The sequence below is a fragment of the Rutidosis leptorrhynchoides genome, chromosome 2 (assembly GCF_046630445.1).
Source record: "Rutidosis leptorrhynchoides isolate AG116_Rl617_1_P2 chromosome 2, CSIRO_AGI_Rlap_v1, whole genome shotgun sequence".
Lineage (NCBI taxonomy): Eukaryota > Viridiplantae > Streptophyta > Magnoliopsida > Asterales > Asteraceae > Rutidosis > Rutidosis leptorrhynchoides.
The window spans coordinates 519,011,375-519,035,056 of record NC_092334.1 but is presented as its reverse complement, the minus strand read 5'-3'; the positions used below and the strand labels follow the sequence as shown (position 1 = coordinate 519,035,056).

The 23,682-nt window shown below is 33.6% G+C and overlaps 1 protein-coding gene and 1 pseudogene across 1 annotated transcript; one reads left to right on the top strand and one right to left on the bottom strand.

Annotated features, from left to right (window-relative positions):
- Window positions 1-924: 924 nt before the first annotated feature.
- LOC139892867 (caffeic acid 3-O-methyltransferase-like) lies at window positions 925-14,352 on the bottom strand. Its single transcript, XM_071875993.1, has 4 exons — window positions 13,973-14,352; window positions 10,815-11,125; window positions 10,674-10,738; window positions 925-1,179 (listed from the first exon to the last, which is right to left on the bottom strand). Exons 1-4 carry the CDS (start codon window positions 14,350-14,352, stop codon window positions 925-927), a joined length of 1,011 nt encoding a protein of 336 aa, XP_071732094.1.
- On the top strand, window positions 1,773-8,469 carry LOC139894242 (uncharacterized; annotated as a pseudogene).
- Window positions 14,353-23,682: the final 9,330 nt, after the last annotated feature.

Below are 23,682 nucleotides of genomic sequence, written 5' to 3'. Positions count from 1 at the left end.
TCATACTCCAGATACTTAATCAATCTATTTAATTTAATTTAACTTAATTTAAATAATAATAAAATAAGACAATTTAATACCAAGGTATTAGGAGGATTACATCATCAAATTTCCTTTTACAACCCTTAAAAGCACATAATACAAGTCATTGAAGCACATAATGACATCATCCTAAACTCCCTTTTATTATATAGTATAGATAGATAGATAGATAGATAGATAAAGATGAAGAATTTTGACCATTAGGGTCTGTTCCAGAGTTGGTTTTTTAAAGGAAAGGAAAGGGTTTGGAAAGATTGAATCAAAGAATGAGTGTTTCAGAGTTTGGAAATGAAGGAAAAGAAAGGGAGGAACAGTGTAATTTTTCTTCCATCCAATTCTTCCAAATTGGAATGATTCACAATCATTCCCCTTCATTCACCTCCCTTCCATTTCATTTCTTCTCTACAAAATCTCTGGAACAAAGCCTTAGATTAAGGGGTAAGGTGAAGTCATTTTTTAATCTAAAAGGGAGTTTTGAAAAAAATTATTAGCTAATAAAAACTCTCTTTTAATGTATAGTAGGATAGGATATGATAGATATAAACATGTTTTTTATGCCCAGTAGCGGCATAGCAAGTAGCGACAAAGTCAAACGAGTTTATTAGCCCTTATACATTAATCCTAGGCTCTTCATCCATATTCATCACTACTACTAGTTCATCTTCAATTTCAACCCAAATAATATACGAATGACATTGTACCTTTAAAACACTCTTGGGATTGAAATATAATGGATATATTTTGTAAAAGTAGCGTTATATATATCCAATTACATAGTAGGAAGTATTATTTTGACAAACTGTTATTGAATTGAAATAAAAAGTAGAGATGTAGTTACTACTACTTGTAAAATTCCATGACCCAAAAGTTGCAAGCAAAACATTATTTTCTAATTCCTTTGAACCCGACACCTTTAGCCAATGCAAAAAACTCATCCTCAGTGCGCTCTTTTCCACCTGGATTTTGTGTCATCATGATCGCATCAATCTGGGTGCTAACTTTGACAGACGAGCTCGTGTCCGATAAAAAAGGAAGAATCGCCTCTACTACTATTACCTTTCCATCGTGTGGTAACGCCTTATAACAATTCTTTAGCAACTTCGCGCATTGATGATCACTCCAGTCATGCAGGATCCACTGTCCCATATATCGTTAAAAGAATCAGACATTTATTTAGGCATACATTTGGAAAAAAGGCTGCAACAATAACTATAGTATAAAACAAACCAGAAAATGGTAGTCAAATTAAAACCGTATAACCATTAGAGGCAAAATCGTACTTACCACACTTCCATTTTGATATCAATCTGATATGATGTGACATCTCTAATAACAAAAGAAAAATTAGCTCACTTTTTAAAAAATAGACACGATTTTAGCCATCCATTACAATAGCTTAATTAGATCTAAACCATTGATTAATCATTGATTAACCACTAATCTAGATTATGAGCTAATAATTCCAATGTTGAATTGTTTGATTACACATATACCCTTATAAAATCTGGCGGCCTTTTTTTAAAAATTAGGGGTTCCAAAAAAAAACCTAATTCTCTCTCACACTTACAACCCTAAATCCCTCACAACAATCGCCTCATACGGTCTTTAGTTAATTCCCCAAATTCTCTCAAATCAAATTCAAAATCAAAATCATCGATTAAAGTTTCAAGTAATCAAACTTCAGAATTTTGAATCTGGTGAGTGATTTACGATAATTTATTTCAATTTTAATGTTACGTTCATTAGTTTTGGCGATTGTTACTTTCTCACAGATCTTGTGGTGGCAATTAGATATAGTTCTCCAATATTTCAATTCCGTGATTCTTAGTTTATATCGCTTTCTATTCAAAATCAGGTAACTCAATTCTATATTACTACTAATATTCTTTGATTTCAATCTGTTCAACTCCTTTATACTTTACCTAGGGTTTGATCTAAGTATATATTTCAATTTTCAATTTCACCTTATATATGTGTTTATTTCTATAGGTCTGTTTATCATGATCAGATTCATTAAATGTGTTGATATTCAGGTGTATCAATTTTTATCTATATATAGATAAAATAAAAAGGTGGTTTACAGAGATAGGATCATCAGATCAATGGTCTATTGAACATAGAGCTCCAATTAGGTCTGAATCTGTATTGAGTACTGAGTATGTGCCCGAAACCAGTTGTCTTTCGATAATCGTACTTGGTGCTTCTGGTGATCTTGCTAAGAAAAAGACTTTTCCTGCTCTGTTTCATTTGTATCGTCAAGGATTTATTCAATCGCAAGATGTTCATATTTTTGGATATGCTAGATCCAAAATTTCTGATGATGATTTACGCACTCGCATTCGTGGGTGAGATTTAAACTTGATTATCCGTTATAATGTTTTAATATCTTTTTTTGACATATATCAATATATGATATGATCATTTATTAGATTTCTTATATGTTGATATTTGTGATGTAAAATTTCGGTGTGCTTAATTATATTTGTTTACTTCAGGTATCTTACACCATGCAAAGGTTGTGAGGACACACATGAGGAAGATGTAAACCAGTTTTTGCTATTGGTAAGTAATGAGTGAAACTTTATTTTTCTTTTTACACAATAAATAAATTCGAGCTTGGATCATCAAATGTTTTGCCAAAGTAATAATATTCTTCGAAATTTGAATTCAGTTTCTTTTTTAAGTTTTATTAAGATTGTGTATTGATGGCTTTTACAGAAAAAGGGGAATTAGTATGTGTGAAACATGATGGAAAAAGCAACAGTTGAATTAGCTTTAATTGTTAATTACAAGAACAATTACCACTTACCAATTATCTTAAAATCACAAAGAAAAAAAGTAAGATACTAACACTGATAGATCCCAAAAAGTATCATATTCATAATGCCTATTGGATTGTAGCTTATTTTTCATAAGCATATTCGCTACATTTGAGTGTTTGGGTCAGCTTATTCACTTTGACGGTAAAATGACCAAAAGCGGTATCATATTTTTAAGAAATATAGAAAAAATAAGGGTAAAATACAAGTATTATTGTAAATTTGACAATAAACTCTAATTGATATTTTTCTTTATTATTTAGACTTTTCAATGGTCGCATGCAACATACTTACTTGTGATTGCTTGTATAGATAAAGTACGTATCGGGTGCTTACGATACCGAGGAAGGATTTCGGTCGTTGGATAGGGCAATATCCGAATACGAATTATCCAAAAACACAACCGAAGGATCATCCCGAAGGCTTTTTTACCTTACTCTTCCTCCATCTGTATACCCGTCTGTTTGCAAAATGATAAAAAGTTACTGCATGAATAAATGTATCCAGTTTTTACTCACATTTTTAAACTCCATACCTACTTTTTAATTAATGGATTTATTTATTATTTATTAAAGTTGGATGGTTATTTTGTTTGTAGCTGATCTTGGTGGCTGGACTCGAATTGTTGTCGAGAAGCCTTTTGGTAGGGACTTGGAATCTGCTTAAGAACTCAGTTCTCAAATTGGTGAATTGTTTGAAGAACCACAAATTTACCGTATCGATCATTATTTGGGAAAAGAGTTGGTGCAAAACTTGGTAATTACAACACTAATTTTTCTTTTTAACCTCTTTAAGTATTGTTTTATTCGTTCTACCTAAACTTGTATGTTCAATTTGTAGATGGTGCTTCGTTTTGCAAATCGTTTCTTCTTACCATTGTGGAACCGTGACAACATCTCGAATATACAGGTGAACGTGAATTTTCCAAATGATATAATCTTTCTTAGTTGTTTTACATAGATAAATTATGTTATTTACTTGCTAATTGCTATGACATTTGATAATGTATCTGCTGGTTGTTTATATTTTCATTTCTTCTATCAGATTGTGTTCAGAGAGGATTTTGGAACTGATGGCCGTGGAGGATATTTCGATCAATATTGGTACCTTGATTTTTATTTTACTGTTTTGTTGAAAACTGGATTAAATTAAAGTAGATCTTGACGACCTAAAAGTGTTACAATATCTAAAAGTGTTTAGATTTAAATATATTTCCATTAAATTAATATGGCTAATCAGTTCTGCACTCTGATTCTAATAAATTGTATCGATTTCTTTGTGCTCTTGTTTGCAGAATAATTAGAGACATCATTCAGAATCATCTTTTACAGGTAAGAGAAAATTAATTCATGTTGCAAACAATCTTGACAAAGGATCTCCGTTTACCATTTTTTCTTAAGAATTGTCCCCGTATTATCCCTTATATGCATTTATGTTTTTTTTTTTTTTTGTCGTTTCATATGCTGAAGTTTTCATTTGTTTTGTTGGCTAGGGGTACTATTGTAATTCTGTGTTAAACTATAACTTTGTGTTTATAATATTATAAGTTGATTTCATACATGTGTGATAGTAGGAGAGGATCTTGAAAAATATAAAGTAATCAAAGTCAAAATGATGAAAAGTTATCTTATGACTATCCAACAAAACCGTTTGAGTCAAAAGGTGTCAAAATGGGTTTTTATGAATATGATTACATCCCGTGATTTGAGTTAAGTCAAATGAGTTTTGTATGATTGTGTATATACTAAATGTTGAATTTCTAGGCTACCATATGATGATATTAAAATATGGAACTCATGACAATTTCTGATTAGTTGTGCAGGTTGAGAGATAAAAATTTCATAAGATTTTCATTGGTGGTAAATGTTGATATGTCTCTTTACTGTGGGTTTACTTTGATAGGGATTATATCTTCAAATCCAATTTGAGAATTGCTTCCATGTCTAACAGATGGAACATGAAATACTTCCTCGTGTAGTATTTTTTTGCTTCTTTTTTTCGTGCAAATTTTGTTGGTTTTTTAATGTTTTGATATTGGAATTATTAGGGCTTGCTGGATCGTTATACATGTTTCAAGTGCCACGGCTACTTTTGCATGATGTTTTCAGCTTCAAAGTATGTTGTATAATATTACCATATTATACGCTCAACGGTTCCCTTATGGTAACTTAAATATCATATTCATCAATTATTTTTTTTGCTTATGCCATGTTATATAGTTTTTTGTTTTTAATTCTTAGATGTATATGTCAGCTCTCTATATCTTTGTGTTAGATGACAATCACTACTTTCGTGGGGAAACTTGTGGTCAGAGGGCTGGTTATTATCATGTAACTAGCGTCTCTAATCATATTCATCATCATCTCCTTCCACATCATCGAAAGTGCAATTTCATTAGGTGAGTAATCTGATTGACTCATTTTATTGCAAGTTCTTATGAGATATATAGACAACAACCATTTAACATGACATCTATAAGTTATGAAACTGGACGACAACTAATGTGTCTAAATTATTTAGTGGCCCTTTCATCTCATTTTCTGGAAATAGCATGACATGTTTAAAATGGAGTAGATGTGGGGCAAGTAACATATCAATACCTGTCATGTTGTGTTTGACCCACCACCATTTTTTGAGTTTCTCCTTTCTTTTTTATATGTAAAAAATTAAATCGATATAACAAATAGAACTATAAAACATTTGACATAATATCATATTATATGAATTCTATTGTGTGCTTGCACTTAGTTGCACTTAGGTTACTCAAAATATATGATTTCTATTGTGTGCTTGCTAATACTACTAATCACCACAACCCAAGGTTTATCGTAATAACAATATTATAAAATAGTGAGCTTTTTGTCTACATTAGATTACAACTATTATATACTTTCCATTACTTCATGATGCTCATATTTGAAATATCTTAGGCGGTTGTATGCATTTGATCAACGTGCAGTACTTTGTAGAATATTAATTATTTCATGATGCTCATATTTGAAATATCTTAGGTCTGTGAGGATGTGGTATGACCTGTGTTGGTTGGTGGATTTCCAGTATCAAACATTTGGGTTTGAGGTCTTAGATATGTGTCACTTGAAGCTGAGACTTGAATGATTTTGTGTACACGAGAAATAAATTGGGAGGGTCGTGACCTTTGTAAGTGATATATGATGCTTACGAACTTTGCTATATATTTAGAAAATTCTATTTATTTTTAGTTTGTCAATAAGTACCAACATTGAGTACGCACTCTACTCACGTTTGGCCATCATTCAATTTAGTTAAATTGTGTAAAAAACTTGATTTCTTAATCCCGCAAATTTGTTGGTATTAAACTTGCACGAAATTTGCGAGGTCAGACAACAAAAAAACCGTAAGTTTCTCCCTAAAACACGTGTCTTAAATCAACTTCAAATCTAAAGGTTTCATCCCCAAGTCCAATCAGTTTGAACCCGTGTGTTTTGAAGATCAATCTGTTTTTATTTATGATGTAGATCAAATGTAACAAGAAGATTAATTATAATAAGACAAATTCTGATGTAGAATTTAATTGCAGTTTTAGATGTAGTCTGAAATTTCTATAGAATAAACTTCTCAAATCACTCTGCGAGATCCGACGATTGCTTGAAGATTATCGTGTTAATCTTTACCCTAACGTCTATGAACTCAGGTAATCACATCTTATTTCAACTTGTGATTTAATCGATCATTGAATAGATAACGATTTATGTAATGAATGTATGTGTTTCTATTTTGTTATGATTAATCTTTGTTTTAATAGCTTAGTCTAACAATTATGTTTTACTATGATTCTTTTGAATGTCAAAATATAGTCATTGATGAATATCACAAGCAGTGTTTCTTAGTAAAAAATGATGGTTTGGGAGATCGATTGCATAGGTTCTGGATGTGAAAAACGGGTGCAGGGGTATGACACCATTATACAAAAACTTAAAATATGTTATAAGGATGAAAAGAGATTTGCGATTTGATTAGATAACGTTAAAACTTGGTCTTCATTGCATTTGGTGTGTCTTATATAATGTATATAGTATGATTTTGCTTTTAAAATTGGTCTTGATCTTATCTTTTCATTTGAAGGTGAGGTGGATATGCAGTCATGGTCTACATTAAAACTTGGGTTAGGCTGCCACAGACGTGGTCAATTCATGGTTATGTTGGCAATGGTTAGTGGATCAAAAATATTACAGAAGTATGGATCGGTGGGTTATGGGTCAAGTTTACCATATTGAAAAGGGTACAACAAAAGGTACAGTTCTATATCGATTTTATACAATTTCTAATATATGTATGACATGATATTCTATAACCATTTTGGATTAGTTATATTCTGGGTATAATGATTATTTAGGGTAAGTTTTTGATCCTTTATCAACATTAGGGTTTCTCTTTTTCAGTTTGACTGATTTGCCTATGTTATTACCTTGAATTTGTAACTGTATTAAATAGGTAGTACTAAAATTTTGTGGATATTTCACTTTATTATATGAAGGTTAGTTTTGTTGATTTCATATTGGTTTGATTTTGTGCATTTTTATATCTGATTTCAATTGTTAATGATGATGAGAGTGGTAATTTTGGTGCACGGAGTAGTAAATTTACTCATGGTATCAAGAAGTTACCAATTTTACCAATGAATGGGAGATATCAAGAAGTTTCTGATCAAAGACGATTAGTGGAAGTTAGTCATGACATCGATGATGATAATGATGATGATGATGATTCGAATGAAAGTTATTATAGGGAAACGGATAAAGAGAGAAACGTTGGGGCTAATTCGGATATGGTACATGCGCGTAAAAGCAATAAACTTGGCGGGCTTACTTTGTTAATACGAAGTGACGGGATAAAATGTGAAAACGATCAGGCATTTAGGTTTGTCTTACAAATGAAATCTGAAAACTTTTTTTTAGTGCAAAACCCACAGAAACTTTTCTTCTCTATTATCTTAACCTATATAATGTGTTTTGTAAGATGACCGTTCTACACCTGTAGTTATGCTAATGCATTACTGTAGATACAAAAATTATCTAGGTATTTTTTTCAACAAACTTATTATTTACATTGTTGGCACCATACATCCAACATAAATTATTGGACATAAAGTCTAATAGTGTTATGTTTGTAAGTGGTCCATCAGTAACCAGGTTTTTGGGATGTCTTTATGTAATTTATTTTTTTTTGTACCTTTTATGGCTTCTCATCTTAACTGGGTTGTTGGATAATAATAGCTGTTGTATATCAGTCTCTCGTGAAATCACATTTGCCTACTTGAAGGTACTTCTATTGGCAAGGTGATTTTCTACGTCTACAAGAATTTGATTGATTGCTTGATTGGCCAGTTAATGATTATAGTTCACTGATTTTATTTGAATGAGATTTGGATTTACGGAGTTTTGTTGAGTAATTATTGGTTATTTTGAAATGAGTCAATTTTGCACCCATGTTATTTAAAACATGTCACAGTGACTATATAGAAAGTGTCATCTATAAAAAGTGTTAATGGTTTTGTTATTAGGTGTTTGCTCAATCGATTCCTTTTTTCTTCGAAAATTTTCAATCTATCGGTTTTCATGGAATCTAGAGTTTGATTTTCTTAGGGACCAAATAACTGCTATATGATTGTTTCAGTATTTATGAAATTATAGTTGCCATTGTTTACTAAATTTAGATCATTTTTTTTTTATTGCGATTTGGTTCCTTTTTAATGATTAATAATGCATTTAGAATATGTTTTAAATGTCGTCAAGGGTTTAATCGGTTTGTTCTAATCGATTATCAAGGGTTTAATTATTTGGTTATGCTGATGTTTTTAGGTGCGTGTTCAATTTTCTCCTTCATTTTGACATTTTTTCTTTTGAATGTCAAATATATATGAGATACTATGATCCATTCCACCTACGGCCACGCATAAGGGCAATCGAAGGCACCACACACTCATTTAAGTTCCACTGCAATAAACTCTCAAGAAGAGGCTATCCAGAATTCGTGGTACATAGGGTCTTCGAAACAAGAGTCACACACGAAGACCAGCCGATTCACTATTCACAACAAACAACACCTGCTGAAACTACCCACGAAGGTATTAAATATTCTGCTTATAAAATATATTAATAGGTTTATAACACATTATTTGCTACCGACATCCACGCTGCCAAAATAAAAACTGCTGCAGTCCTATTAAATTATCGGCAACTCTTTTCAGGAATAGATTATGTTCTAAGATCCAGGAAAGTACTTATCAGTTAAGGATACACGTACTAATTTAAGACCTTTGTAATAAACTCATATAATGGACTACTATTATTGTTACTTACGCCAAAAGGTTGTAATTTCACAAATGTTGGTTTAATAGGTTTATATGTAATAGTATAGGTATGCAATTTAATAGATTTTTCGTAATTTATACGGAAATAACAAGCCAAGCCAAGTCATTTCATTTAATGTTTCTTACATAGCTAATTCCTTTGGACTAGAACTTATCCTTTTTGAAGTTGTTGTAGTAGCAATGTTTGGCATTAGGATTGTTCAATAGATGTCATGCAAATTGTGGACCTCTTTAGCTGTTGAATGAATAAAAACTGTGTAACTTTGTATACTGTTCCGATGTGCTTTGAATACTTACTTGAAATATTGACTTTTGTGTGTCAACATCCTTTTAAGACATAGATATATCTTTGTTAAATCTCTTTTACTTGAAATATTGACCTAAGTTTTAAATTACTATACAACGAATCTTTTGTACCCGGAGATATGCGTTTTTTGGTTCTACTTTGCTCAATAACTACGTAGAAATATTATCTAAATGTCGAGATTACTACAACACATGCAAAATAAAAAAATTATTCACGTTTACTCACATAAAATCAATACCTGCTTAATTCAATAAAGTAGCCCCGTTAATTCGCGGACACTAAGCTAGTATGATATCATTTGATACGATATGATTTGATGAATATAATAATGAGTGTATTAGGAGTATGAAATAAATAAATATGACTACCTTTATTCTATTCAAGATCGCATGTTACTATATGCTACAAATAAATTACGTCGAAGATTTTGAAGTCCAAAAATCCGATCGAGATTATCATTAGTAATACTCTGTATTAAATAAGTGAATTTAAATTTCTTTTCAGTCGGGCTAAAGCCAAGAATTACAATTGGGTTGATGACAAAATAAAATATGTAAAAATTTAACTTACAAAGAGTTTGGCCCATCCATATAGGACATTTGACCTCTATGTATATAGTTTAATTGAGTTATCTCGTGATAAACTATTTTCTCTAATCATATCTGTAATTTATATATGTTACTAGTGAAGTCTGAACTTGATACCTCTTATTTTTGTAGAGGTATTTTTTATTTGAACATCGGTTATAAGTCACTGACGGGGTTCGAACGCAATGTTGAAACCCACCCCCCGATCATTACCCTGGATGAACCAACACAGTCCTACCACCTCTCAGGAGGAAATCCCACGAAGAATCTATACGGGCATCGCGTGTGGTAAAACCTCATCGGGTGAGGTTCAAACACATAGACGTTCGAAACCTCCGAGACCTAATAAATGAGCAGGTAACCACAAGAGAAATATTTTTGCAGCATATAAGAGTAGATACCCTGACTTTTCTTATGGGAATCACGTCACCACTAATGAAACAACACCTTGAGATTTTATTTTTGTAAAGGTATATATTATGACCCTAACTACTAATTACTAAGCTGTGGTGAAATGGTTTGAAAAAGTAAATATAGAAGTAAAAAATTTGAGGTAGCCAAATTACCTTCATAAAAATGGCATCACCTTGTGGAACCTCTTGAAACATATCTCCTCCGACGTGTTCTATACCTAAATTCACACTAACAAAATTTAAAACCAAGTTCACAACTATAAATATGCAAACACAAACACAAGCACATATTACCTTCATAGAGTGGTGCATAACGAGTCACATGAGATTGATCGAAATTTATCCCCTTAATGGTGGGATATTTCGATACGATCATATTGATTGTAATTCCTAAACCTCCTCCTACATCGACCACACTTTTAAGTGTGTCGAAACCATGGTAAGACTCGAGAATCTCTTTCATTACTATCGTTGTATGATAAACCATAGCGTTGTTAAAAACGCTGTTGAATCGTGCATCCAACGCTGGATATTCAAATGCGTGTGTGCCGTGAACCTTGTCAAATGGAACACCTCCTTGAACAACTGAATCTTTGAGTTCAAACCTTTCGTTGTTATTTGAATAAGAAAAAATGTTAAAAGTAAAATAATAAAAACGTCAAAATAACTTCATTCGTACTAATTATTTTTATTAATAACTAGTTAAGCGACCTGGCTTTGCGCCGGTTCTTCACCCTTGGTTAACATTAATTACATAGCTAATTATTGAGAAAGTAATTATTTATCATTTTTTATTTTTCGTTTTGTCGAGGAAGGACAAAAAATAGTTATGTGATTGATTTGTAATAAGCGTAAAAGTAATTATTCATCATTTTTTGTTTTACTTTTCGTCTTGTCGAGAGAAAAGATCCAAATGCTCAATCAATAAAGTGAGACGTACATCAACGATTGATACAAACTATTTAATAAAATAGGAAAAACTATTTATATAATATATATATGTGTGTGTGTGTGTGTTATATATATATATATATATATATATATATATATATATATATATATATATATATATATATATGGGCAGGATCAATGTGGAAGTAACCAATCGGGGGGAAGCAAATTTTTTTTTTTTTCGTTTTTTTTGAATTTTTTTTTCCGGCATCAAGATCACACGAAAATATGAACATTTAGAAGAGACACTTCGTGATGAATGTTATTATTTAGGTGGAAAAACGATCGACAAAAATAACATTCAAAATAATATTGTTCGTGAAGAATATGAACGTTTTTTTTCATGTTTTGTGAAGTAAAATTTAGCCCGATTTAGAGTTTAGGGTTTAGGGTTTGGTGTTTTGGGTTTATTCCATAAACCCAAAACACTAACACCAAACCCTAAACCCTAAACCTTAAACCCTAAACTCTAAACTGTTCGTGTTAAAAACTCAATCTAAATCCTAAATCTAAACCCTAAATCTAAACTCTAAACCCTAAATTTCTAAACCCTAATATCTAAACCCTATAAACCCTAATATCTAAACTCCAATAGCTAAAACCTCAAAATACGCTCGAAAAACACGATAATTGTTATAAATTACTTCTTCGAGCATTTTTCAACCAAAATAAAAACATTTATCACAAAGTGTCTCTACTAAATGTTCATATTTTCATCTCATCTATAATGTTCGTGAACAAAGTTTTTTCAAAAAACGAAAAAAAAAGTTTTTGCTTCCCCCCGCTTCCCCCCGAATGATTACTTCCCTCTTGATCCTACCACTATATATATATATATATATATATATATATATATATATATATATATATATATATATATATATATATATATATATATATATGTATATATATATAACAATTTTTAAAAAATTAGTTACGTAGTTAATTTATAATAAGAAAAAAAAAGTTAAACAATAATAAAGTGAAAAATTATGTGATTGATTTAATAATAATAATAATAATAATAATAATAATAATAATAATAATAATAATAATAATAATAATAATAATGATAGTTATTAGATAGGAAAAATTTTGTGATCGATTTATAATGATTGAGAAGTTTAATGGTTAAATTATAAAATGTGAAAAGTTTGGGGTAAGTGTATAAAAGCTATAAAATTAAGTAGTATAAATAGTGTGTTTGAATTATAAAAAAATAAAAGTTTGGGGTAGATTTGTGAAGGTTATAAAATTTAATGGTTAAATTATAAAATGTGAAAAGTTTGGAGTAAGTGTATAAAAGCTATAAAATTAAGTACTATAAAAAGTGTGTTTGAATTATAAAAAAATAAAAGTTTGAGGTATATTTGTGAAGGTTATTAAATGTACTATTCATTTCCCCTATCTCATTTAGATATAGATTAAAATAATTAATAATAATAATAATTAATATCAACCACTCTTTTTCTCTATAACAAGACAAATACACAACTTGAAAATTAATGAGTTCCATTTATATTCATAATAAACATTAATGTTAATGTATGATATAATTATTAATTATAATTATAATGATATAGTAATAAATAATAAATAATAATATAATTATAATAATTAAACAATATAACATATGCGGCGTCAAAGAGTCTTCTTCCTAACATTATCGAGGTAATTCATCAAATTGATGTTGTGATCTCGAGTTCTGAGGACATTCATGTTATGGAGTGCGAGTATTTGCCGTTATAAAAAAATGAAGTATATGAGATATATACTCATATTTCTCTGGTATAACTTTTATTTTTTTTTTTTTTTTTGAAAAGCAAGAAAATATTTCATTAATAAAATGTAGTTACATGGCCCTATACATATCTATACAATGATGGAACGGAACTACAAAAAGTAGGCTAGAATATTTACGGGACCCAACAAAAACCAAAAAAACTAAAGAGGGAATAAGAACTTGAAAGAAACAAGCCGGACTAGAGAGGATACCAGTGACGATCAAGCGCCAACAAAGGCAACAACACTAGCCCGATTAATCAGACCCTCAGTAGAAGAAATGGAATCTGAGGGATACCCGAAGGTGTTGTTATAAGATTAGTCAATCCCGACACGTTGTGGAGAGCCTGCAACAAAGAAGGAAGGATTTATGAGCCATTGATGCCATTCGATTAATATCTTTTTACGTGTTCTTGTAGATATCCAAGAAAAGCTTTGGGATTGTATTTCGGAGAGAATCGAGCCCGGAGACCACGTTTTTTTGGAGAAAACTTTCTGGTTCCTGTGTTTCCATATTATGTAGCAAGTTATCTGGTATAACTTTTATACTTCGCCTTCTAATGTGTTATTTCTTTTTCAAATGTTCTAACATAATTATTTACCTACATAAATAGATACATTTTCTTATACCAGTAATGTATGTATCTAAATCTGGAGTAATAATCAAGATATAAACATAAAGATTAATTAAAGATAGATATTTATAAGATTGAACTTACCAACTGTCAATGAACACCTTGTCTTGAAGTAACAACATCAACGCACCTAAAGACGCCCCATCTTCGTTCGGGATTAAGTATTTAGCAACCGGAGCAAGTCCATAGACTCGAACCGGCTTTGATTCATGGTCCCGTTGATTACAAGTAACAATGGAATGACTAGCAAGTAACCGAAGCATCCGATCAAGCATGTCAGGTGCATCTTGGTTAGTGATTGATAAACGAGACACAATCTGGTGAGCCGAGAGTTGGGCACCCGGACCCACCTCGGCTATAGCCTCTAGGACCTTGAGCTTGACTACATTCACTAGCACCATGGTTAATGATGTGGATGTAACTAATTGCATTGCATAAGCAAAGTTGTCTTCATTGGAGTTCATTTTCTCTTGAATGGAACCCATTTTCTTGTTTTCACACAACACTTGCTTATTATAGTATTTTTATTTTATTTTATTTGATGAATGGTGAATATACTTGCTTCCTCACTTGTTCCTATATATAAGTATTCAGAGTACAGTTTTTAAATAACGATGATTGAGGTGATTTTTTTAACAGAGCAGTCTGGGATCATCCAGAGAGACTAAACCACCCACGCGTTCATCTCTCGCAGTTGTATAATCCGTCACCAACTGCTATCTAAGAGGAAATCCGACTCAATCCGAAAGCAAGGGAGGTAAAACTCATCCCCCACTGCCCCCGCAACGCGATGTGCAGAAAGCATCCTTAAATTAGGGGGCAATGCGTGCAACTGCACCCCACGGAATCAAGTTAAGTGCATTTTTGGGGTGGGAAAGTTGTTAATTTTAATATTCATCCACCCCCTAAAAATAGCATCTTGTCCTCTCATAGAAAGCTTGCTTTCCAATCTGGCTCTCCGAATATGCACGAGAGATTTTTCAATTTTCATCATTATATATATATATATGTATATATATATATATATGTATATATATATATGTATATATATATATATATATATATATGTATATGTATATATATATATATATATATGTATATATATATATATATGTATGTATATATATATATATATATGTATGTATATATATATATATATATGTATATATATATATATATATATATATATATATATATATATGTGTGTGTATATATATAAGAAAAAGTTATTCTTGATTGTGGTTGAAATTTATTTATGAATTGTTATATGTATATATTATATATACTCCGTATTATTTACAATTATTATTATTATATTATAAAATAATAAATAGAAAATCTATAAAATAGAATACTCCGTATATCATAGATACTCAAAATAGATATAGATAATAGTTATAGTATGTGATCTATAATATTATTTGGTAAATGTGACTTATATACAAAATAAAGTGATGATGTCAACAAATATAATCTGTTAATTTAAATTTCATCATTTATTATTATCGATTCAAGTTGATGTATTATAATATTTTCATTTCCATTATTATTCTCTCCTTTCAATTCTTTCTCATCTCTTTCCACTTAAAAAAAAAATTGTTTACATTAAACTAAATTATTTTAGCATTTACATTCACTTTATACCTAAAATATATCACTAAATTGTTTCGTTTAAACAACCTAGTGGTTCCACATGTCATTTTACTGGTATATGGTATATTCTTATATGAGTATGTATATGTTATGAATGAAAATACTTATTGATCAACGGTTTTACCTATTTTACCTAAAATTACGATAAAACGTGTACGTGATTTTAACTAAAAAGAAATCATAAAACTGTTCATGATTGTACAAGAACCAATAAATAAAATGAATTTTCATAATTATATTTAATCAGTCAAACACATTTTGAATAATGTTAAACCCAAAATAATTTGCGAAAACCTCAGTTACCATTAAAATCCAAAATATACTTATCTTTCACGTGTCCACGTTGTGTTTGTAAACATGTGAATGTTCATTCACATATGCGTTTTGTAGTTCTTAACTTTTGTTTGTTATAAATTTGAAATTTGAAAATTACCTTATATACTAATACGTACCCAAATTTTGGCCGTTTCATTCACAAAAACACCCTAAACGACATCTCCTCTCCCTACTTAAATAAAACCCACCTACCAACCCATTCGTCCCCATGAGTTAAATCTAGGGTTTCCATTCATTTGCAAAATTACCTTATATACTAATACGTACCCAAATTTTGGCCGTTTCATTCACAAAAACACCCTAAACGACATCTCCTCTCCCTACTTAAATAAAACCCACCTACCAACCCATTCGTCCCCATGAGTTGAATCTACGGTTTCCATTCATTTGCAAACATTGCTAACTAATTTGTATCAACACCCAAAATTAAATAACACCCATCGCGTTGATCAATTGACGAGCTAGCAAGAAGACCATCACCGCCGTCGCCGCCAACGCCGCCTTCACCTCTGCTACTACCGTTTCTTTCTCAACCAACGTCGTTGCTGCTACCGCCATTGTCGCCGCTGGTACCCTATCTTCGTCTGCCATCGCCGCTGCCGCAACCAATACCACCGCCGGTGTCCCAAATTGCTTTTTGAACTTCGGTCCTTATCTGTTCGAAATCAACTTCTGCTCCCTAATTTTGAGTTCACCATCTAATTTGGATGCTTGGTAGGCTTCTTCTTCTCAATTTTCATTTTTCAATCCTTCCTTTTTTTATTTTTATTTTTCTGTTTTGTTAAATATTTAGTTCTTGCTTCATCTTAGATGTTTGATATTAGTTGTTTGTTTTCCCATTTTTTTCTTTTAAAATCGTTAATGTAAGATTCAGTATCTGGAATTTTGGTGTCTAATTGTTTCTTTTTCTTTTGATATTGTGTGATGCCCCGTACAAAACCATCGTGTACGAATCATCAACAACAGGATCATTACAAGGTTAAGTACTATATGCATTTTCAAAAAGAGTTTGCATTCATTAATAAAGTGATGTCTAAACCAACATCGAATGTTTTACAATCCAAAAGCATGTTTCACTAAGTAGAAACAAATAATAAGTGTATGTGACCACAACGGTCGTTACAAGTCATAGTTCAAAAGTACTAATGTTTGAATGCAAAATAAAGTAGTTCATGCGATAACAACTCTAAGCAGCGGGTGTCTACAGCATGACTAGTACACAGCGGAAGCTAACCTCAAGCACCTGAGAAAAACATGCTTAAAAACGTCAACACAAAGGTTGGTGAGCTATAGTTTAAGTATAACAGTATGTAAGGTAGGCCACGAGATTTCAGTGCTACAAAGAGCATTTCAAAACAGTATGATAAAGTATATGTTAACCGTGGGCACTTGGTAACTAACTTAACGTTTATACCCCCTGAAAGTACACTTGGCAAGTGCGTATATTTACGAAGTATTAAACACTCGTTAAATGCTAGCGCTACTAGCCCGAATGGGGATGTCAAACCCTATGGATCCATATCTAAGATTTGCGTTCACCGGTTCAAAAACCAATGACTAAACGTTACCGAGCTAAAGGGAATGTTTCTGCCGTTGTATAACCCACACATATATAAAGTTTAAGCACTCGTTCCTAGTATGTAAAACATAAAATCCGCATGTATTCTCAGTTCCCAAAATAAGTTAAAGTAAAAAGAGAATGCTATAACTCACAATGATAAAGTAGCGGTTAAGTTGAGTCGGGAAAGGTGTGCAAGTAATCGGTCCGAAAGTCCTCAACCTAAGTCAAATAGTACTAAGTCAGTAATTCGTCTCAAAAGGTTTATAAGTATGTAAATAAGGTCTTAAGGGTCATCATCAATCATCATCAAACATAAGGTGTAAAGTAGGTTTCGTTTATGAAAGTAGTTTAAAACAAAGGCTGACTTCGATCAGTCACCACGGCCTCTACCCTTACTGAATTAAGGTGAGACTAGTGTCCATGGCTCCATATATGAGTCCTTTAAGTGTGGTAAAATTTACAGAAGCAAACTCGTCTTCATTTGACCGTGGCGACGGTCTAAGTGCGAGTAGGTCAAAAATTTCTGCACATCGTTAAAAGGACATAGTGACGATCGGAGGGCCATAAATCCTAAACCGTAACTCGAATTAAGATGAGTCCTATATGAAAAGTTATCTACCTGAAAAGATCTATTTGAAAATCATAATCACAACAGCCCAGGTCTACTGGTCTGTTACAGAAACCAGAAAACAGTAGGTAGAAGACAGAAAGCAGAAAAATAATGGGTTCCGGTGAGTTTGGTGCTTGATGTTCATCATGGTTCTCATCCTTGATGCCTATAGCTTCAAGTGTACAACTCATGATGTGTTTGCATCATCTTAACCAAGGTTTCACCATCATAACACAAGTGTAAGTCTAAGACATGAAGCACAACTCACTTAAGTGTTGCAAGTGTTTTGATGAACCAAAGTTACATCAAAGTCTTAGATCTAACACATACATGAACTTTAAGACTAATAATAAGTTACAAACTTGAAAATGAACTTATGAAATCAAGATCTTAAGTTGTAGAACATAGTTCTTAGTTTGATCTTGAAGATCCAAGACTCAAAAGTCTAGATCTAACATAAGTGTACAAAGTTATAATTAAAAAGTTTCATTTACATGTTCTTGAACTTTTAAAGTTAACTTTAAGTTCAAGATTAATGAGATCAAGGTTAACTAGTAACACTTGACCAATAATAACCAACAAACATGAATTTAAAGTGCAAGAATAAAGTGATAAATTAAATAAACAAGTAAAAGGTTCATGGTTGTTCATACTTTTAAAGATTCAACCAAAGTTTGATCTTTAAGAAAAGTAAACCTTAAGTTTACTTCAAGAACTACAAGTATGATTTTAATCAACACATGAACTTGCAATCTTTTAAGAAAGTATATGTAGAACATAACTAGTAAGTTAGTTCTTGTTTGTTCTTGTAAATACAAGATAAATGAAGAATCAAACTAGTAAGTTTGATCTTGTAACTAGTAAAGAACAACTAACAATTACATGTAACAAAGTAACAACAACAAGTAAGTAACAAGTAATCAAACAACAACCAAAGATGATGATGATGAGGTGTTCTTGGTTTCGGTTTTGAAGTCAAGAAAGATGAAAGAATTGTTCATAATACTTACAATCTTTAGAGAAAAATGAGAGAGAAAAGAGAGAAAAGTATGCAAGTAATGTGTGTGTAAAATGAAAGAGTAAATGTGAATGAAGTAAGTAATGAAATTTGAAAACCAAAACTCCCATCAAAAGGCCTAAAGGCCACGGTTTTTAATAAGGGGGAGGGAAATGTTTTATGGTTACTAGCATGTTAAAGTTCAAAAGGGTGGTTAATAGATGGGGTTTCATGGGGATTATGAGCTAACAAGATTCTTCAAGTATAAACTAACTAGTTAAATTCCTAAGTGGTACTTACATGAAGAAGAATGGGCTAGTTAAGTCCATGTGTGATGTAGGGTGGGCTTACAAATCTAAATTCATGAGTCCATTTCACTAATAAAGCCCAAGTTCAATTAATTAACAAATAAATCCAATTAAAGCCCAAGTAACTAACTAATAACCATAGTTAATTAAAATGATTAATAAATTAATCATGAATGTAAATAATATTCAAAAATATTATTCGTAAAAGTTTCGTGTGTCACAAAGACGTTTCGGGCAATTAAAGTCAAGTACGTTTAGTCATGGCAACATGTAAATGTAATAACATACATTCGTTTAATCACACGTATTAATAATAATAATTATTAATAAATAAACGTTGGAAAATCCAGGGTTGTTACATTACCCACCTGTTAAAGAAAATTTTGTCCCGAAATTTAAGCTGAGGTAGATGGAGGAGTCGGGAAAAGGTGAGGATACTTCCGCATCATTTGATCCTCTCGCTCCCAAGTAAACTCAGGTCCTCGTTTGGCATTCCATCGTACTCAGACGATCGGGATTTTGTTGCGTTTCAAAGTTTTGATCTCACGATCCATAATTTCAACAGGTTCTTCCACAAAGTGAAGTTTGTCATCAATCGTAAGTTATTCAAGTGGTATGATAAGTTCAGGTGCAGCAAGACACTTCTTCAAGTTTGACACATGGAAGGTAGGATGAACTGAGCTCAATTGTGCTGGTAGATCCAAACGGTATGCAATGGGTCCAACACGTTCCAATATTTCAAAAGGACCAATGTATCGTGGGTTTAACTTTCCACGTTTTCTAAAACGGATCACACCTTTCCAAGGTGCAACCTTTAACATTACACGGTCGCCCACATTGAATTCAAAGTCCTTACATTTAAGATCAACATAACTCTTTTGACGATCGCGGGCAGTCTTAAGTCTAGCTTGAATCTGAGCAATCTTCTCCGTTGTCTCATGGACTACCTCGGGTCCTGTGATTTGCTTTTAGCCTACTTCGGCCCAACAAATAGGAGATCGGAACTTGCGGCCATACAATGCTTCAAAAGGTGCAGCATTAATGCTCTAGTGATAACTGTTGTTGTACGAGAATTCGGCGAGTGGCAAATGCCTTTCCCAGGCCTTTCCGAAATCAATGACACATGCACGCAACATGTCCTTCAAGGTCTGAATTGTTCGTTCACTTTGCCCGTCGGTCTGAGGGTGATAAGCAGTACTCATGTCAAGACGAGTTCCCATGGCTTCTTGCAAAGAACGCCAAAATCTGGAATCAAAACGGGGATCGCGATCGGAGATGATCGATAAAGGTACACCATAACGAGATACAACCTCCTTGATGTATAGTTGAGCAAGTCTTTCCATTGTATCAGTTTCCTTCATCGCTAAGAAATGTGCAGATTTGGTAAGGCGGTCAACAATAACCCAAATAGTATCGTATCCGCCCACCGTCTTTGGTAGCTTGGTAATGAAATCTATTGTTATCGTTCCCACTTCCATTGTGAGATTTCTGGTTATTGAAGTAACCCAGAAGGTCTCTGATGCTCGGCTTTGACCTTCGAGCAAGTCAAACACTTACCAACATAAGTCGCAACGTCATTCTTAAGATTCGGCCACCAATACTGTTCTTTAAGGTCGTGGTACATCTTGCCCGCTCCAGGATGAATCAAATATCTCGATTTGTGTGCTTCATCAAGTATAAGGTTCCGCAGATCTCCATAAAGAGGTACCCAAATTCTTCCAGCATAACATCGGAGTCCAGACTCCCTAACCTCGAATCGAGAGACAAGTATGTTCAAATGTTCATGAGATATATTCCCCTCCTTGAGAGCCTCATCTTGGGCTACTCTGATTTGGCTGTTGAGGTTCGAATGGATGGTGATGTTCAGAGCCCTAACACGAAGAGGTGCCGTCCTCTCCTTTCGGCTTAAAGCGTCAGCTACAACATTGGCCTTGCCAGGGTGATAACGGAGTTCACAATCGTCGTCGTTGAGAGTCTCGATCCATCAACGTTGTCTCATATTCAGTTGCTTCTGGTCGAAGATGTGCTGGAGACTCTTGTGATCGGTGAAGATAGTGCTCTTAGTTCCATACAAATAATGTCTCCACAATTTGAGCGCAAAGACAACGGCTCCAAGTTCGAGATCGTGAGTAGTGTAGTTCCGCTCGTGAATCTTTAATTGGCGGGAGGCATAGGCAATAACTTTTGATCGTTGCATCAGTACACAACCAAAACCAATCTTCGATGCATCACAATAAACAACAAAGTCGTCACTGCCCTCAGGAAGTGATAGGATAGATGCGGTGGTTAACTTCTTCTTCAAAGTTTGGAATGTTGATTCGTGTGCGGGTTCCCAAATGAACTTTTTACCCTTGTGGGTCAGCGCGGTCAAAGGATGCGCAATCAGAAAAAATCCTTGAATAAACCTTCGGTAGTAACCGGCGAGACCTAGGAATTGGCGAATATGCGTCGGAGTAGTGGGGGTCTCCCACTTGCTGATGGCTTCAATCTTGGCGGGGTCAACTTTGATACCCTGATCGCTCACAACATGACCCAGAAATTGAACTTCCTTCAACCAAAATTCACACTTGGAGAATTTGGCGTAGAGTTGCTCTTGTCTCAAGAGTTCAAGTACTAGTCGGAGGTGTTGCTGATGCTCTTCTTCGCTCTTAGAGTAGATGAGGATATCATCTATGAAGACGATAACAAACTTATCCAAGTACAGCTTGCAGACACGATTCATGAGGTCCATGAACACGGTAGGTGCATTTGTCAAACCGAATGGCATCACGAGAAACTCATAATGACCATAACGGGTCCTGAATGCAGTTTTCATCACGTCACTTTCCTTTACTCTCAGCTGGTGATATCCGGATCGCAAATCGATCTTAGAGTAAACGCTCGATCCTTGTAGTTGGTCAAAAAGATCGTCAATTCGTGGAAGAGGATACCGATTCTTGATTGTCAATTTGTTGAGTTCACGGTAGTCGATACACATACGGAAGGATCCATCCTTCTTCTTCACAAACAACACAGGTGCACCCCAAGGCGAGAAACTTGGTTGGATAAACCCTCAGTCTAGTAGTTCTTGTAGTTGACTCTGTAATTCTTGCATCTCGGAAGGTGCGAGTCTATAAGGTGCGCGAGCTACAGGTGCAGCTCCTGGCACTAAATCAATCTGAAACTCTACTGCTCTCTGCGGCGGCAATCCAGGCAGTTCCTCTGGGAAGACATCAGAAAATTCATTCACAATTCGAACGTCGTTCACGCTCTTCACCTCAGTTTCTACCGTTTTCACATGTGCTAGGACAGCAAAACGCCCCTTCTTCATAATCTTTTGCGCTTTCACGCAACTAATGAGGTTCAACTTCGAGGTACATCTTTCTCCATAGATAACCAGTGGTTCGCCATCTCCTTGTGGTATGCGAAGTGCTTTATCTCCGCAGATAATATCGGCCCTTATCTTGCTCAACCAATCCATACCGACGATCACGTCAAAACTTCCCAGTTTGATAGGTATCAAGTCAATTTTGAAATCTGCACCAGCTATGTTGATAATAGCTCCTCGACTAATGTGGTCAACTTTTTCAAGTTTACCGTTGGCGACCTCGACAAGCATACTCTCTTTTAACGGGACTAATGATCAATTAATATTATCGCAAAAATGTCTACATACATAACTTCTATCCGCACCAGTATCAAACAAGACAGAAGCTAAAAGATTGTTAATTTTGAATATACCTGTCACCAAGTCGGGGTTTTCGCGTGCGTCCCTTGCATTAACATTGAAAGCTCTAGCGCGGGGTGGTCCGCCATCTTTTCGCTTGTTTGGGCACGCATTTCTAAAATGGCCCGTTTGTCCGCATTCGTAGCACTTCTTCGGTCCATTGGTGTTCGGCTTCCCATTCAAAGTGGTGACCTTGCAGTCTTTTCCAACATGCCCAGACCGTTGGCACTTCTCACAGACAACATTGCAATACCCAGTGTGGTGTTTGTAACACCTCTTGCATTGAGGTAGGGTTCCCTTGTAGTTCGGGTTGGAGTTGGTGTTGTTGTTGGGGTTGGGGTTTCCACCGTTGTTGTTTCCCCTAAAACCCTCATGTCGTTTTACCGGGTTCTGATCATAGTTTCTTCCCCTGTTGTTGTTGTTGTTGTTGTTGTTGTTGTTGTTGTGGTTATCCCATTTGCGTTTCTTACTAGTACCTGCTTCAGACTTAGTTTTCTCCGGTTCATCGATGGTTATCTGATTCATTAAAGTATGCGCCATGCGCATCGCTTCGGGAACATTTGGGGGTTTGGATGAGGTGACATTTCCCTTAATGCTCTTAGGGAGTCTCCAGAAGTACCTTT